The 18,208-nt window shown below is 38.3% G+C and overlaps 1 protein-coding gene across 3 annotated transcripts in view; it reads right to left on the bottom strand.

The window, feature by feature from the left end:
- Positions 1–18,208, bottom strand: part of ncam2a (neural cell adhesion molecule 2a) — a 546,541-nt gene that overhangs the window by 157,137 nt on the left and 371,196 nt on the right. For all 3 annotated transcript variants that reach the window (XM_078165636.1, XM_078165635.1, XM_078165634.1), the window contains exon 4: positions 416–559. In XM_078165636.1, the coding sequence (XP_078021762.1) occupies positions 416–559 (144 nt within the window). The remainder of the gene's footprint in view (positions 1–415; positions 560–18,208) is intronic.

An 18,208-nucleotide genomic window follows, 5' to 3' on the forward strand; every position in this document is an offset into this window, starting at 1 on the left:
AGTAGATGTTGTGAATGCTTCATATTTCAGTAGACAGACAATAGTTCCCACATGAATTTGCTCCCACCAGGTCTGAGGATTATCTTGAGTAACTGGGTAACAACTTCTAGAAAGAGACATTGCTGTTAAGTTTCTTAAATGTATTTTTTGGTGCTCTGAACAACACTAGCAAAGTGTCATCTAGTTCCATTACATTGGAGAGAAGGCAGAGATCTCTAGAGCCGATATCTCCCACAGTCGACAATTCACACCAAAACAATCTGGATTAATATAGAGGAAAGTATGTATTTGTGATTTTGGGGTGTACTGTCCCTTTAAGTAACTAAACCAGAGATGACTTTTCATATAAAGCGAAAGAACAGTAGTCAAAGTCAAGCATATAACTTCATAGTGACAAAAGGTAATGAAAACTTACTGTGGTGCTCCTCAGTGATCTCTTTGTCCTGGTAGTACCACACCACCACAGGCACTGGTGAGCTAATGACATCGCAGACCACCTCCGCCGTCTCACCATGGCGGAACTCCTGCGGTGACTGGACATCTCGAAACGTCAGCCTCTCTGGGAGATCAAACAAGATGGAGATGGAACAGCTTTTTTTTTTTTTTTCTTCTGTGAGCATTCAGAGCAATTTATTGCAGGTCTGAACTTCAAAAGGAAAATAAGAAAAAAACTGCTGTGCTTTGACAGTCCTTTTAACTATGATTGTTTTGAGACAGAATGTAGGGTTAGAGGTTTGGAAAAAAGTTGCTTTAAAATACATTTCTTTCCAATTTTCTATCTGGGTTGCATCCCGTAAGTTGAGTGTTTGCCTTTTACAGGTAGTTTGGTAGTTTTATTGATAATACAGGTGTAAGTCTTGGGATGGCCTCTATTTGGACGCCTGCAGCATTCATGGCTGTCCTGAAATGCCCTGGAACAGTATCTGCAAAAGAAAAGAAATCACAGTTCTTCCCCTCAATGAATAAATTATTGGTTTCCTTTAAGGCGTTTGTCTTTGTGCTATATGTCCCCTGGATGTGAAACTTTATTGTGTTACCAGTCTATATTGACTGATGCTAATTCATTCATTCATTCATTCATTCACTAATGTGGTTATTAACACTATGGTGTCCAAGTAATGTGATGTTAACCCTATGGGCCCTAGGACTTTTTTGGGGTATTTTTACTGCCTTTACTTTAAAGCTCATATTACAGTCATTATAAAGGCTACATACACATGCTATATGTTGTTTTTTTCAGGACAATCTGGGCTATCCAGATTTGCCATCATTACATGTCCTCATCAATATCAATGAAAAAAAACAAATCTGTGTTACTAAATTCTTACATTTTTACATGTATCTCAGCATAGCAAGTTGGAAGAAGACATATTCTGCCATATATGAAGAGCCATATATGAAGAGGGGAGACTCTCTGGAATCTGGCAATATAAGAACCATGATGGTGGGACACTCTGTCACTTCACAGTTGTCCAAAACATGTGGTTTGTGCCAGGCGGACATGATTGCCAGTATTTTTTCAATATTTCAAGAAATTCCATTGACTCATTCACAAGTCAAAAATGTGTTTTATCTGAAAGAAACATGCAATATTTACATCTAAGATCATAGAAATATAGTCAACCAAGTGCAATGATGTCCTCCAAGATAATATTTGTCACTTTGTTTGCAGTAACGTGTCCCCCTCAGTGTATATGGTGACTACTGCCCTGTCAGCATGCATAATTAGGCCTCAGTTGTCTGGGTGCACAAAGGTGAAGTGGCTGGTATTGTCATACAAAGTTTGATGGAGTGTCAACCGTACAATATGGAGATATTTGCATCTTGAAAGCTGGACTACAAACGTGGATAGACAGGGAGAAACACACGCAAGCCTAAGATGTGGTAAGATACGATATTCCTCACTATATGAAGTGACTGATAACAAGATCTGTATAATGGATTGTGAAGAAATTCGTCAGGTTTTTATTTTGTAGACACTTGATCTGTACTCATAGCATGATGGGATGACAGCACAATGATGTGTGTGGTATCACTGGAAAGCTCTGGTCCTGCGCTTTCATGTGAAATGCGTGGCATTTCTGTTCAAGCCTGCATTCGCGAGTATTACATCCAAGAGTAATGTTTTGTTTTGGCATTTTTTGCCTTTAATGGACAGGACAGTTAAGTGTGAAGGGGGGAGAGAGAGAGAGAGAGGGGCTGACATGCAGCAAAGGGCCACAGGCTGGACTTGAACCCGGGCCGCTGCGGCAACAGCCTTGCAGCCTTGCACCTTGGGGTGCCTGCTCTACCACTAAGCCACCGACGCCCCCATCCAAGAGTAATGTGTGTGCAAAGCTGTATGAAAGCTTTGTTATACATAATTTTAGTGTAACTTTATCATTTTTTTTCACTGTGAAAACATTGGAATACTGATAAGTGGTCTTGTCGGAAAGCTACGGTTCCGCTGTTTCACGTGATATGCGTGGCTTCTCGCTATGACGCACAGTCACAGAGAAAATCCATAGGAGAAAATCCATAAAATCCATTTCTGCTAAAGTTTATGTATGCAGTGTACATTTAGCAGCTTAATACATCCTAAAACCTGACAACAATAAGTCAACAAAGTCTAAGCATTGTCTCACAAGGGACTCAAGTCCCAGTCTGCTGTGTGAAAGTCCTGTGGTTAACCCATTCATCCACTACATCTTAGGTCCCGATCACACTGAAAGCATTTTGCAGGTTGCAAAACACAAGGCGCACCACGCTGCCTTTTTTTTTTTTAATTGAATGCAACTAGTGAAAACAAAAAACAAACAACAACAAAAAAAATGCTTGCTGCGCCTTTTTTATTGTTGCCAGGCAACCAACCCATCACATCCTTACCCTCACCTTCCTGAGATCTGTGTGGGTACATGAGACCCTAAAAAAGAGGGTGGATCCCCTTAATAATAATAATAATAATAAATCGGTTTTATATAGCACTTTTCTAGATACTCAAAGATGCTTTACAAAAGAATACGCACAGAAACAGGCACTCAAACAAAACACTCAATCAAAGGACACTCAAACAAGACACTCAAACAAAAGGCAAATAAACAACACTATACACTACACTACAAAGGGACCACATATTAAGACAGAGAGCGGGTGGAGGATGAAGGGGGGAGGATTTTCAGATGCTGTAGATCCTGAAGAGATGGGACTTAAGCTGGCTCTTGAATGAGGGGAGTGTGTCAGAGTTCCGAATGGCCAGGGAGTTCCAGAGGGTAGGGGCGGCGATGGCGAATGCGCTGTCCCCCAGGGTGCGGGACTTGGTCTTGGTGATGGGGGTGAGAAGGTTGGCATTGGAGAAGTGGAGGCAGCGAGTGGGAGAATGGCGATGGAGGAGATTGGTCAGGTATAAGGGTGCAAGGTTGTTCAGGGCTTTGTAGGTGGTGAGGAGGATCTTGAAATTGATGCATTGTTTTATGGGAAGCCAGTGAAGTTGACGGAGGATGGGAGTGATGTGTTCTCTGGAGGGGGAGTGAGTGAGCAATCGGGCAGCCGAGTTTTGAACATATTGCAGTTTTTGAAGAACAGTGGTGGGGAGGCCATACAGGATGCTATTGCAATAGTTGAGTCTGGAGGTGATGAAGGCGTTGGTGAATGTTTCGACGGCAGAGGAGGAGAGAGTGGGGCGAAGGCGTGCAATGTTGCGGAGGTGGAAGAAAGATGTTTTGGTGACGTGGTTGATGTGTGACTTGAAGGAGAGTGTGGGGTCCATGATGATGCCGAGGTTTCTGACCAGGGGGGAGGGAGTGACAGAGTGACCATCGATGCAGAGTGAGAAATCCTGGGAGGTGGGGAGGATGGATTTTGGGCCAAAGATGATAATTTCCGTTTTATTGCTGTTGAGTTTTAGGAAGTTTTGGAGGAGGTTTTGATGTCGGTGAGACAGTCGGTGAGGGTAGAGAGAATGGCAGGGGTAATGGCTGTGGTGGTGATGTAGAGCTGGGTATCATTGGCATAACAGTGAAAGTGAAGACCATGGCGGCGGATGATGTGACCTAGTGGGAGCATGTAGAGAATGAAGAGGATCGGGCCAAGCACTGAGCCTTGAGGGACTCCATGTAAGACAGGGATGGTGTGGGATTTGTGGTTGTTGATGGAGATGTAGTGGAATCCCTTGCTTACCACCAGTTGGTCCAGGAGCTTCGCAGCCATGATGGCCATTTCCAGGCATATTCTAGGATGACTTAAAGGCAGTTTGACAACCTGCTGTCTATTGTCAGGCCGTATAGCTCTAGGTATCCAGCAACTGCTACCACCAGTTTCTCCTCCATTGTTTACCAGTTATAACTTTGTTGTCGTAACCACCACTGAAAGCCCACCTCTCAAATCAACCAATTGGACAATGGGGGAAAAAAATGACGTAGGACATTTTTCCACTCTGAGTTGAAGTTTTTTCAACTCAAGGAGTTCAGAGCGCTCTGGCAAACACTCCAGAGGCCTGTACTACAAAGCCAGTTCAACTTGCCCTATATACGTTGTTGTTGTTGTTGTTGTTGTTGTTTATTGTTTGCACTTATAAGAAAAAAAAGGAACATTACACAGAAAAAAAGAAAATATAAGACAAAATGTGCAGGAGAGGTCATAAAAACCCGAGTGGGCTTACAAGCGGCCCCCCCTCCTAAAAAAAACGACAATTACAAAACTATATAAGCTTCGTACATAGGCTTACGTCTGTGCTTAGACACACACACACACTCACATACTCACACACACACACACACACACACACTCACACTCACACTCTCTCACACACACACACACACACACACACACACACACAAATGGAATAAATGATACCTCAGAATACATTTAAATAGCCCAAAGATATATTTGAATGAAATAAAACTGAAGAGAAAAACACAAATGTGTTAAAAATCTATAAACTTTGTTTCAGCCAAGGGGATATGCAAATCATTCCTCCTTCTTGTAGAGTATGAATGATAATCAGAATTAAACTCAAAATAATTATGAAAATGTTTGGGTAAAGATAACGGAAAACATATGACTTTATACATCAAGATTCCTGTTTGATACTTATTCACGTCATAGATTGTTAGTATTTGTAATTTTTTAAACAGAGGTGTGGATGGAGCTAAATATGGAGAGTTAGTAACAATTCTTACAAAGGATTTTTGGAGTCTATGAATTGGTTGTAAGTAAAAAGGATAAGTGCTAGCCCAAATTAAATTGCAATAAGAGATATGGGGATAAATTAAACTGTAGTACAAGGTTAATAAAGTACTTGTTTTTAAATAGGGTTTAATCTTTTTTATGATACCTAAGGATTTTATTTTTTTTTTATACTTTATTGTGCCAATACAGTATACAACATTTCTGCAATACCCATCCTGTTATTTAAATAACTTGACACAGTATTTCGTTTTAGTTATCTTTCACCCACATGGCATGGTCAAAATATAACCTTTCATAACTTAAAATACATATACACAAATACCCCCAAAGTAACCAAAATAAATGAAAAAAATAGGTAAATAACATTACCCAACGACCAAAAAGTAAATAAATAAATAAATAAATTAAAAAAAAAATAATAATAATAATGCACACATAATTGTGAGTAGTTGAGAAAAAGGCTTCATCTCTACTGTATACCAAGGATATCTCTAGTTACTTTAATTTAAACCGAGCCCATCTTTTTTCCAACCACTTTTCTTTCATTTTAATTCTATAAGTTACCCTCTCCATCCTGTAAATATTTTCTACAGTCTCTAGCCATTTATTTACTTTGGGGGCTTCCAACTTTTTCCAGTTTCTTGTTATTTGTTTGAGTGCTGTAATTCTCAGAATCCAAAATAAATATTCTTCTTCCTTTTGAAGGCCATTAATACCTATTCCCAACCATAAAGTATGTTTATTAAATTGGCCCAATTTCCCAAACATCTGTTCTGTTGTGTGTATGACTTCTGACCAATAAATTTCTATTTTTTTACATGTAAAGAAAATATGAGTGTGGTCCGCTTTGTCCTCACCGCATTCCCTCCAGCAGCTAGAATTATTCTGTGTATATTTGCTTAACATCACCGGTGTTCTAAAATACCGTATATTTATCTTCCAAGCGTATTCTTGCCAGAAGGGCGATTTTATGTTTGAGAAATTATCTTTAAGACTCTGTTTCCACTCATCATCTGATATAGATGTTTTCAGTTCTATCTGCCATTTATCCTTAATGTTGTTTATGTCTTCGGTTCTGTAATCCTGCAGTATTTGGTACATTTGTCCAGTTATATTTTTCAAATTCTGGTTTTGATTGGCCTTTATCATATGTCTCAGAAGGGGATGGAGATCTCCAAGAGATGTAATTTGGACTTTTTCCTTCAAATAATTTCTTACTTGCAAATATCTGTAAAAGTGATTCTTATTTAAACCATATCTATTTGCTATATTTTCAAAAGAATCCATTACTTCCTCCTTGTACATTTGATAAAATCTTATGAGGCCCTTACTCTCCCATTTTTTAAAAACCTCATCAATACTGTTTGGCTTAAAATCTGGGTCCCAAGCTATCTCTCTTAGACAAGTGATTTCCTGTTCCTTAACCTTAGTTATTTTACATATTCTTCTCCAGATTTTAAATGTATTATCTACTGAGTAACTTTGTGTTTTAGTCTGTGCTTTTTTAGAATCTGAGAAAATCAAGGTGCTGAGTGATTCAGCTAAATTAAACTCGATGAGTTTCCATTTGGGTCTCATCTCATTATTCATCCATATTAAAATTGGTTTCACCTGTGCTGAGTAATAGTAGTTAATCAAATTTGGTAATACAAGTCCCCCTCTTTCTTTTTTTTGTTGCATAATTTTGAGTTTCACTCTTGGCTTCTTTTCATCCCATAAAAATTTTCTAAGCAGCCCATCCCAAACATTAAAACTTGTAGGTGGTATGTATGTAGGCAAATTCTGAAATAAAAACAAAAAGCATGGCAGAATATTCATTTTAATAATATTTATCTTTTCAAATAAGGTGAGAGGTAAAATTTTCCACCTATTCAGATCCTGCTTTACTAAATTCTCCAGATTCCCGAAGTTACAATGATATATTAGGTCTAAATTATTGGGTTTGATAACGCCTAAATATCTCACTTTGTTCTGGTCCCATTTAAAATCAAACTGTTTTTTAAAGTCTCTCTCCAAATGGGTACCAATTTCCATAGCTTCAGTTTTATTTAAATTTAACTTATAACCAGACAGTATTCCATAATTTCCAACTTCATCTAGTAATGCAGGTAATGAATTATGTATATCTGTGAGGTACACTATAATATCATCCGCGTACATTGCTAATTTCTGTTCATCTTCCTTAATTATGAGACTTTTTATCTTTTCACTTACCCGAATCCTCTCCGCTAATGGTTCTATGTATAAAGCAAATAGTTGTGGGGATAACGGGTCTCCCTGTCTTGTTCCTCTTTTTAAATTAAAAGTTTTAGAAAGGATCCCATTCACTCTAACTCTTGCTTTTGGTTCTTTATACATATTCTTCATCAAATTAATAAAAGTTTGGTGGAAGCCAAACCTCTCACACACTGCAAATAAAAAGGGCCATGACACCCGATCAAAGGCCTTTTCAGCGTCTAACATCAATGTTATCATTTGTTGTTTTGTTTTTATTGTATAGTCAATTACATTAAGAGTACGTCGAACATTGTCACTTAAAAGACGGTCTTTGACAAATCCTGTCTGATCTAAATTAATAATTTTAGGTAGTATATGTGAAAGTCTATTTGCTATAATTGATGTGAAAAGCTTTTGATCTACGTTTAGGAGGGACACGGGTCTATAAGATGAACAGTGTTTTAAATCTTTTCCTTCTTTAGGTATTACAGTAATAATTGCTGAGTTCCACGAGTCTGGCCAGTTTCCTGTTTGTAGAATTTCATTAAAAACTCTGCATAAAATGGGAGAAAGCAAGTACCTTAATTCCTTATAGAATTCACAAGTGAAACCGTCACTCCCGGGACTTTTTCCAATTTTGCTTTTCTGAATTACCGTTAGAATTTCTGTTTCTCCTATTGACTGTACTAAATCATCATTCAATTTATCTGTCACTGTTGGGAGGTTTAAGAGTTCCAAGTACTTTTTCATTTCCTGCTTGTCGACTTCTGCTTCTTCTGGGGTATAGAGGTTCTGATAGTAATCTCTAAAACATGAAGCTATTTCCAACTTGCCCCTCTTACTTATGTAGTTTTTATCTATAATGGTGGTTACTGCAGTTTTCTCTCTCTGTTTCTTTAATTTAGTTGCTAATATCTTCAGTGCTTTTGAGCTATTATCATAGTATGTTTGTCTACAGAGCATGAGTTTCTTTTCAATTTCTTGTATTTCTATTGTTTCCAAAGCTTTTTTTGCTGCAATTAATTGTGTTTGTATATCTTTATTCATCCATTTTTCATGCTCTTCTTGTAATTTCTTTACTTTATTTTCCAACACTCTCTTTTCTTTTTCTCTTTGCCTTTTTTTCCAGCAAGAATATGCTATTATTTCTCCTCTTAATGTTGCTTTAGCGGCTTCCCACAGTATTATAGATGTTACTCCCCCATTGTCATTTATCTCCAAGTAGGACTTCATACTATTTTTTATTTTTTCCTTAAAACGCTCATCCCCAAGTAAGGAGTTATTTAACCTCCATACCGTAGGATTTTGAGACCTTCTTGCACACAAATTCACAATGAATCTTAAAACAAAGTTTCTCATCAATATTGACACCTAAAAACTTTGCTGATGAAACATTAGAAAGTAAATTGTTATTATTTTTTTAAGTATTAAGTTTTTTCTGGATTGTAATTCTTATTCTTGTTCTTAAAGATGATGAAATTAGATTTTTTGACATTAAGTGAAACCATTAAGTGAAGTGAAACCACTGAGCAAATTGAATGAGCCCAGAATTTACCTTATCAATAAGTGAGTCAATGGTACTGTCAGTAGCAAAGAGATTGGTGTCGTCAGCAAATAAGATAGGTGACAAAATACTAGACGCTTTTGGTAAATCATTAATGTATATCAAAAACAACAATGGACCCAAAATGGACCCTTGTGGAACTCTACATTTTAGAACGTCCCGCTGTGACAGTTTATCATTAAAAATTACATATTGCTCTCTGTTGTGCAAATAATTTTCAACCCATTGCAGAACCTTATTTTTAAAACCATAACAAGACATTTTTGATAATAAAATTTGTAATAAAACAGTGTCAAAAGCTTTTGATAAGTCTAAGAAAACTCCTAGAGCGTATATTGATATTGATACATTGATGCTCATACAAAATATTGTTGACATCCAGATGCTTCAAAATTCTGGCATATACCAACTTCTCAAGTATCTTAGAAAAGCAAGGGAGAACTGATATAGGGCGATAATTCGAAAATACGAAAATATGGATCATTGGCTTTAAACAGTGGGATGACCTTGGAACGTTTTAGATCTTGTGGGATAATACCAGATTCAAGTGACAACAAAAAAATAAATGTTAAAGGAACAATAATTGCAGGTGCAACTTTTTTGATCAGATAGGCTGTTTCGTCATGACCAGCAGAGGAGTTTTTAAGATTCTTAATGATATCAAGTATTTCTGAGGGCTTTATTGGTTCAAAATTATTTAAAGAGGGATACACTTCATTTATAAAGTTAGAAGGAGAATCATGAACATTTTCAATATGCTTTGCAAGACGTGGTCCCACATTTATGAGGAAATCATTAAATTTATTAGCAATTTGTGTTGGCTCTGTTATCATTAATGTGCCATCCTGAAATGTAGTCTGGGATGGAGTAGAGGAGTTTTTCTTGTTGAGTAATTCTTTTAAAATATCCCATGTAGAGTTTGAATTATTTGATGATTGGGTAAATTGACCACTATAGTAATTACGTTTAGCATTTCTAATAAAGTGATTGTATTTATTCCTATAATTTTTGTATGTAGCACAATTTAGAGGACTAGGGCTTTGCAAATACCTTTTATATAACTTGTTTTTCTTTAAAGCAGATTTCCTAAGTTCTATAGTGAACCATGGTTTGTTAAAGTGTGCAGAGCTTCCTTTACTTTTAGAAATCAGAGGAAAACATTTGTCAAAAACAGAATGAAATTTTGCATAAAAATTATTATAAGCCACATTCACATCAGAAACTTCATATACTGTTTCCCAGGACATCTTTGCTAATATACTTGAGAAATTGTTAATGTTATTTTTCTAAAACAAGTTCTCTTTGATTTATTTATATGCTGTTTGTTGAGTATGGAAGAGAACTGAAAAACAGGAAGATGATCAGAAATATCTGTATAAAGGATACCAGATTTTATGACATCAGTCAGCGCATTAGTAAAAATATTGTCTATCAGTGTAGAGGATTGGCTAGTTATTCTTGTGGGCTTGCAGATAAGGGGATAAAAATAATTTGAAGACAATATATTTGTAAAGTCATCTATGTGCTGTTTGTTCTTGTTTAAGAGATCAACATTGAAGTCACCTAATAAATAGCACAGTTTACCCTCTTTATCAACAAGTTCCAAGATATCTAGAAGACATTCTTTAACGTTGTTGATATCTGTATTAGGAGGACGATATATACATCCTACAATCACTTTTCTTTTCTCAGATTGCACCTCAAGAAAAACACATTCAGTATTACACCCATGAAACTTCATTTCAAGGTCAGATCTCTGTTTGAATTCATGATCCTTTTGAACATAGACCCTTATCTGGGTCAACTAACCCTAACATTAACCTTTTGGATAACCGGTACTACGAAGCTGGTTATCAACTAGTTAAGTCAGTTCTGGGTTTTCCCATCCAGCCACAAACGCGTTCATGTAAAAGAGGCGGGGTTGTCAATTGCAAGTGTCATCATCAGAACCATGAATGAAGTAGGCTGCTTGATATGAGATGAGATAGAACGGTAGTGACAGTGAATGTTGATGAGACAGTAAAATGTCAGTGGCTCAGAATATAAACGACAAACTGTAATCTGAAAATGGAAGATCTAAAAAAATTCACCATTATCAGAGTCTTAAAATACATGCATTTATCACTGAGCTATGGCTATGGGCCTCTCTGACAAAGACAGAGTATGTTTTGCTGTTTAGTTGGATGATGATGAAACTCCTCTGAATATGTCACATGAACACTTTAAAGTAACACCAGGCTGTTACCGAAGTAAAGAGTAGTTAATGACTGATGACGTCTGACTGAATGAAATGTTACATTTATAATAACAGGAGCTGATTAACAGTGTGTGGATTATTTTACTAATAAAATATGATCTGTTTTATCCTAGTTCTCATCACACAGGTGTCTCATGTTATGTTGAACTGCAGTGATGAATCAGAGTGTAAAAGTAGCAGCACTGTCAGCCATCACTGAGGATTAAACTAAACTTTGCATAATTTCAAATCCTGCTAAAATCATGGGTTTAGTGTGTAAACGACCGCTCAGTTTGTTAATAGCCCTGTTTTAAAACCAGTGGAAATAGAGCCCCTGGAACAATGAAATGATTCTACTGAATATAACAGCATATAGGCTCCTCTTTTTTTACCTGTCACTCCAGGGGTCGGGGTGTTGACAGGCTGTGATCCAATACCCTGAAGTTAACCTGCTCCGGAGCAGGTTGGCTATTCAGCATAAGTTGCCTCGGTGATTTATCCCGTAAAAAGAAAACCGGCTTCGTAGTACTGAAAACCCAGAGTTAACCCCAAAGTTACCTCGCTAACTCCAAATCCTGCTTCGTAGTACAGGCCTCAGGTGCCTAGAGCACAGAAAATGTAAGGTGAATCGCAACGCAAAAACCACGAGTAAAAAGCCTTTTTACAAAAAGCCGTCCTGTGTGATCAGGACCTTATTCTCTATAATTTGCGTCGCTCACCTGACTTTCTGTGAGTTGTTTTCTCGTAAACTGACCACCTTAATCTTTAATCCAATCCGAATTTAACCCTGTGATTGACTAGTACCAGCCCTAACCATGATCTCTTTGCTCTACACCTTACCATCTCTGACCTCTACGCATCGACATGCCAATTACTAGCCAGCCACAGCATGCAGAGGGTTCCATGATGACACATTGTAAGGATGGGTGTAAATAACGGAATAGTTGCAGAGTGACTTTTCTCACCTAGGTGCAAATAGACAGTCTGTTATATTATTTGTTTTTATAATTAATTTTGAAGGTATGTGGTCATTTGGGCTGATAATAGCATTGAATAGAAAGTTAAGGAATCACCAAAGTTACAAACATTCATCCATGCATGGGCATGAATGTCTGCACCAAATCTTATGCCAATCCATCCCATAGTTTTTGAGATATTTCAGTCTGGACCAAAGTGGCTGACCGATCAACCAAACGATGACTCAACCAAGCTTACCATCCACAGAACCATACAGGTTGAGTTGGCAAAAACTACATTTTTAAACCCTGCTGTCATGTGACGTAATGCCTCGAAATTCAGATGCAAAGTATTTGGAAACAGGCACATGAGAAACAATGTGCATCTTTGCAAATGGATGGATGGATTCAGTCACAAAAATCAAATATAACAAAAGCTAAATCCGGCTTTGACTGTTTTCTGGGACACGGATAAGGCGATTCTGATGAAACAGCACACGAGACAGAAGGGTGGCCGTTATACTCGCTGCCAATCACAACCATGACAAAAAAAATCAATGAGCAGAGATATTCTGCAGCCTCTCTGTTTGCAGAATTAGACATGAACACAGACAGCCTTTGATTCAGTGTTTCTTGGTTTCAGGGACGCTTCAATAATAGATTCCACTCTGTGTCAGTTTGAAGCTGTGTCCTCCCTCTTGACAAACATTTGGTGTTTTGACAAATTGCTTTTATGGGGACACTGTTCTTGGACCAGCACTTCTCCACAAACAGCACCTGATCCTCCTTCGAACCCCGCTCTCGTTCGGATATTCGGCTTTGATGTGCGCCGGGGCTGGCACTGCTAGTGCTGCAACCACCTGCTATCATCTGTGTGCTGTATTGTGAAGGTGTGAATAAATCAACGACAGCTCCCCTATCAGTCCCTTCCGTTAGCGAGGCTTCAGCATTAGCATTTTGCTGTGTGATTTATGCCAGGCTGCTCCCTAAAATGAGCTTTCTCTCCCCGACTGCACCCTCTGCCTGCGAACGTGCCTGGCATCTCAGTGTCGTCATTAACTTCAAGGGTGCCTTTGCGTGTTTTTGTCACTCACTCTGTTGGTTTCTTATCAATTTCCCTCTTGTGTTCTTCTTTTTATTTCCAAAATCTGTTGCTCTCTAGCACCCACTGTCTCTTGCTCAGGTTTGAACACTTCTGATGTCACTTGTTCCTTCTGTTTGTATCCATTTCCTTTCTCTTTTGTTGTCACACAGCTCTACAAGAATCAGTAAGGGGAACATCCTCTCCAGAGTAACACTCTACTACACACTTGACACTGGTGAATTGAGAATACACTCAGTACTCCGGAGTTTCTCTTCCGCCGTTTGCCTACACATCACCGCCAGGATGAGTGTCTGATATGTTGACGAGCCAATTTCCCTGGACCTCTCTTAACTGGGAGGCAGGTTTGCTCCTGTCTTTTCTGGCCAATTTTGCTGGTTTAGGAAAATGGGGCTTTGCAGCATTATTGCTCTGTACATTAATAAACTAAGAGGAAAGGAAAAGAGCCGACTGGCTTACTTTATTATAAATTTCCTGTCAGCTTGTACAGCTGCAAAGGCACCAACTGGTGCAGTTATTTTAAAGCAATTTGTAAATTTTGCTATCAATGAACTTTTAGGCAAAACTACTTAAATTTGCATCTTGTATGGTGGCCAACAGGGGCACATTTGCATGAGGAGAGCCATGCTGCAGCTTCAGAAATTATACCAATTCAAAAACACAGATAACGATCGAAAAAATACAACAGAAACATGCTGCAATAATTAAATAAATAAAAGAAATAAAATAAAATAAAATGAAATAAAAAAAATAAATAATAATAATAAAAAAAACTTTTTCTTTTTTTTTTTTTGGTGCAGCCAAAAAACAAAAAAACATTTGCAGCTCGAAATGTATTTTCGAATTGGCATTGTTTCTGAAGCCTCAGGAAATAATTTGTACGACAGAGCTGAGAGTCAAAACACAACAACTGAGAAAATACTACAATATTTCACAGAACACCACATTTTACAAAACACAACATCATTTCAGATTATCCAAAATGTTGTGTTGTGTTTTCTGAAATCTTGTACTGTTTCCTTAAATGTTATATTTTGGGAAATACTGTCGTGTTTTCTGAAATGATGTATTTCCGGAAATGTTGTAACATCACCTGAAATGCTGTAGTGTTTTCTGAAATGTATTTTGGGAAAAGTTGTTATGATATCTGAAACCGACTGTTTTGCGAAATGTTGTAGTGTTTTCTGAAATGTGGTGTTTTCTGAATTGTTGCTGTGATTTGACCCTCAGGGCCACCATAGTTTTTGGCCACTATAGTATATTTGGCTTTATCAGCCACTGTAATCTTCTACATGGGCAAGCAAGAGGTTTTTTTTCTTAGAACAACACTAAGAGTCAACAGACCTAACGTCAAAATACAACAACATTTCAGATTATTGGAAATGTTGTGTTTTCTAAAATGCTGTAGTATTTCGGCAAATGTTGTTGTGTTTTCTGAAATCTTGTTGTGTTTTGACCCTCAGGACTACCATAGTTTGGACCCCTGTAACAAATTTGCCTTTGTCAGCCACCATAATCTTCTACACAGGCAAGCATGAGTTTTAGCTTACAACAACACTAAGAGTCAATAGCCATATTTGCAGCTTGGTGACACTATACTTAGTCACAGTGGAGATTTGCTCTAAATGCTACATGCTCACAGTGCTAATGCTAATGTGCTCATGCTAATGATGATGGTATTAGCATGCCAACATTTGCTCATTATCTCTAAATACAAGTACAGTTGAGGCTGATGTAACTGACATTTTGACCTGATGATGGCGCTAGATGAAAAGTTAAGTGGACACCAAGGAAACTATAATTCAAGGGGAACATGAATGTTGGTGCCAAATTTCGTGCAAACCACCCAAAGGTCAAAGACATTTTAGTCAAAAACCACAAATGTGAACCACATAGAGGCACTACAACAAAAGGGATCACCAAAGCCTTTAGGGTTTATCCTCTGGTGACCGTAAATGAAGGGTTCATTTGCAAAAACAGAAAGGCTATCTCTGCTTTCATTTATTTTCCCAAAACATGTTTTGTTTTTGTGTGTGCAAGCCATAAAATATCAGTTATACTGGTAATGGTTGTTTTGATACCTCAATTTTTTTCACATTTCATAAATCATGTTTTTTGTTGTGCACTCAAAAGAATATCAATCAAACTCTTGGTTTATAGGTTTTAAGAACTGCTCACATTTGCTTTTGCAGATTATCTCCTCAGGTGTCCGTATTAAATTTCATAACAATCCACCCAGTAGTTGGTGAGATATTTCACTAAAAGCCAAAAATGTAAACCTCATGGTGGGACAAGAGGGACAGTCAATGGATTATAAAGTCTGTAGGGTTTATTCTCTGGCCATTCTCCAAGACCAAAGTGATGGACCAACCAACTAACTGTCATTGCTATCCTGATAGTCACTTCTCCACCATTAGTAAAAAGCACCAGCACAGCCAGCACACAGTTTTTAAATGCTGGTATAAAGTTAAACCAAGTCCAGACACCTCTTTTGGATTCAAAACTGATCCAACACTCCATGTAGCATAATTACAACAGACCATCATGGAGATGGCAGCAACTACTGAGAGGACGTCCCTCCCATAGGTCATGAATTTGGTGTACAACATGCGCGCAGGCCTGTGCATCGCCCGAGGAGTCCTAACCTTCTCCAGCCGCGCTCTGGCAGAGCAGCTGGCTGGAGCTTTAGGCAGGTTTTCATCCACATATTGCTCATGCAATCTATACAGAGGGCCTGGGTGAGTGACGCCCAGTTGCCATGGAAACAATGGTTTTAGGGAGCTGGTTATGTGGTGAATGAGGTGAGGGCTGAGTGGTGGCAGGTGTGATTGAGGCTGTGATGTCTCCCCTAATGGTTCGCTGGAAGAGGATGAAAAAGGCAACTGCACAGCAGGTGGTGATTTCAAGAGTGTGTGAGTATACGCATGTGCGTGTCTCCTAAAATCAATTCCCCGTACCTTGATGTTTTCTCAAATTAAACTTGGGGAAAACTCCTGATCAAAGTCCTGGTGTATCTGGGTATTTGGGTTATTCACATCTTAGAGTTCACTTAGTTCTTATGTAATCTTTTGTATGTGTGCGTTTTGCATGCATTACAATGTTAATCCATTTCCTGTCACTGTGCTACCTGTGCACAGAAGATTTTGTAACTTTGGGGAGATGTACTCTTTGTACCTTCTTGCCCGCGCAAGGAATTTTGGCTTTTATAATCCTAAACTTTCATATAGAGTCTGAAATACTTAGATGATTTAGATTTTCCATATTTTATTCATTCAGTTAGCAGTTAAATTTTATGTTCCTATATACATTTTATTACTGAACATGGAGTTATAAATGCTGTTTCAAAATGTTCTCCATGCTTGTCAGATGAAATATTCTGGCGGAGCAACAAAGAATCCTTCAATTTTTCTTGTACTATTTTTGACCTGGAATAAGTCAAATTTAATATCTGGGATACTTAAATTGGCCTTGAAAATACCTAGTTGTTCAGGTTGCTAAAAGCCACACATATCCAGAAATAAAATACATGCAGGATGAAATCTCAGTGTTCCGCATAGCTTCTTTGAAATCACATGACTATTATGACAGGCGAGATTCAGATGGAGGGCATTAGTGATAAGTCCATCACTAAATGAACAGGATATACAAGAACATGGCTACATACAAGCATTGGATGAACCTGCTGACAGCGGGTAACTTCAGAAAACTCTTGCTGGATCTGATCCATACAAAACAAAGAAATGCAAGTTTTCCCACAGCTTGACTGATTTGCCGTTGTGGACACGATCGCTATTACAAACTGGTGGAAATGTATAAAGCCCAGTTCAGACCAAACACTAGCAACGAGACAAGCTGAAACATGCAACTTCTTGCAATGCGCCGTTCTGCAATGTTCCAAAAACCTGCTGGTTCACACCAATGCAACTAGATGAGATAGTGTATCATCTCTATGCAACAACTCTCTGTACTGATTTCCAGCGTTTCAGGTTTATTTTGTGGCTGAATATAAATTCTGGCTTCTTAAAATATGAATAAGGATAGTGATAATGAGATACTGGATACAGTTGCATTTGTAGTAGTGATGAAATGATGATGATGAAAAACAGAAACAAAACGAGCTTCAGATGGACTGTATTCATAATAAATACGCCCTAATAATATAAGTAAACAGTGCCAATTAATCAGTCTGTGAGAATGTGTGTGTGAGGGAGCATAAGCACATACAGCGAGCAGCAGCAGCGACCAACTGTTGGACACCGGCACATGTGAGGGCAGAAACAGACAACTCAGTGGAGATGGAGAACCTTCCATAGCAAGCAAACACGCTGTCTGCAACCATTTTGACTTGGCCAGTGGACTTCACTATAAGCCAACTGGCTATAGAAACAGGCAACATGCTGGTGACACAATCAGCCAGCTTGAGTTGAGCTCAGACCGACCAGTTCACACCGCTGTAGCTTTTCTCTGTACCGTTCTAAAACAGTTTCTTCTTGTTACGAATCTTAGGTCTGAACTGGGCCTAAGAGTTTTGTGGACAATAACTACTTGTGTTAGTTGGATCAAACCCCATGGATGAGTGTCTAGCTTTGAAGCCAATCTTGCATAGTGGTCAAACATATCTGTCATGTAATGCCATGAGGCCCAAAAATACTTTTCCCCATAGACTTACATAGGGAAAGAGACATTTGTAAATCAGTGGATACATTTTCTTGAGTGTCACAACCCCCAAGATATCACTCATTTCAATATAGGATTTGAGCCATTCGGTCTGATAACATTTCGGAAGTCCAGAAGAGAAGAGAACCGCTCATACCGCAGCGGTGCCTGGACAGTGTGACGTGTGTGGTTGTGCTGCTGCCGTGGTCCTGCCAGATGCCTCCTGCTGCTGCTGCCATCATTAGTCATTAGTCATACTTCTACTGTTATTATACACATATGACTATTGTCACACAAGTATACTGTCTGAT

This window comes from Epinephelus lanceolatus, chromosome 24, assembly GCF_041903045.1.
Source record: "Epinephelus lanceolatus isolate andai-2023 chromosome 24, ASM4190304v1, whole genome shotgun sequence".
In the NCBI taxonomy this organism is placed as follows: Eukaryota; Metazoa; Chordata; class Actinopteri; order Perciformes; family Serranidae; genus Epinephelus; species Epinephelus lanceolatus.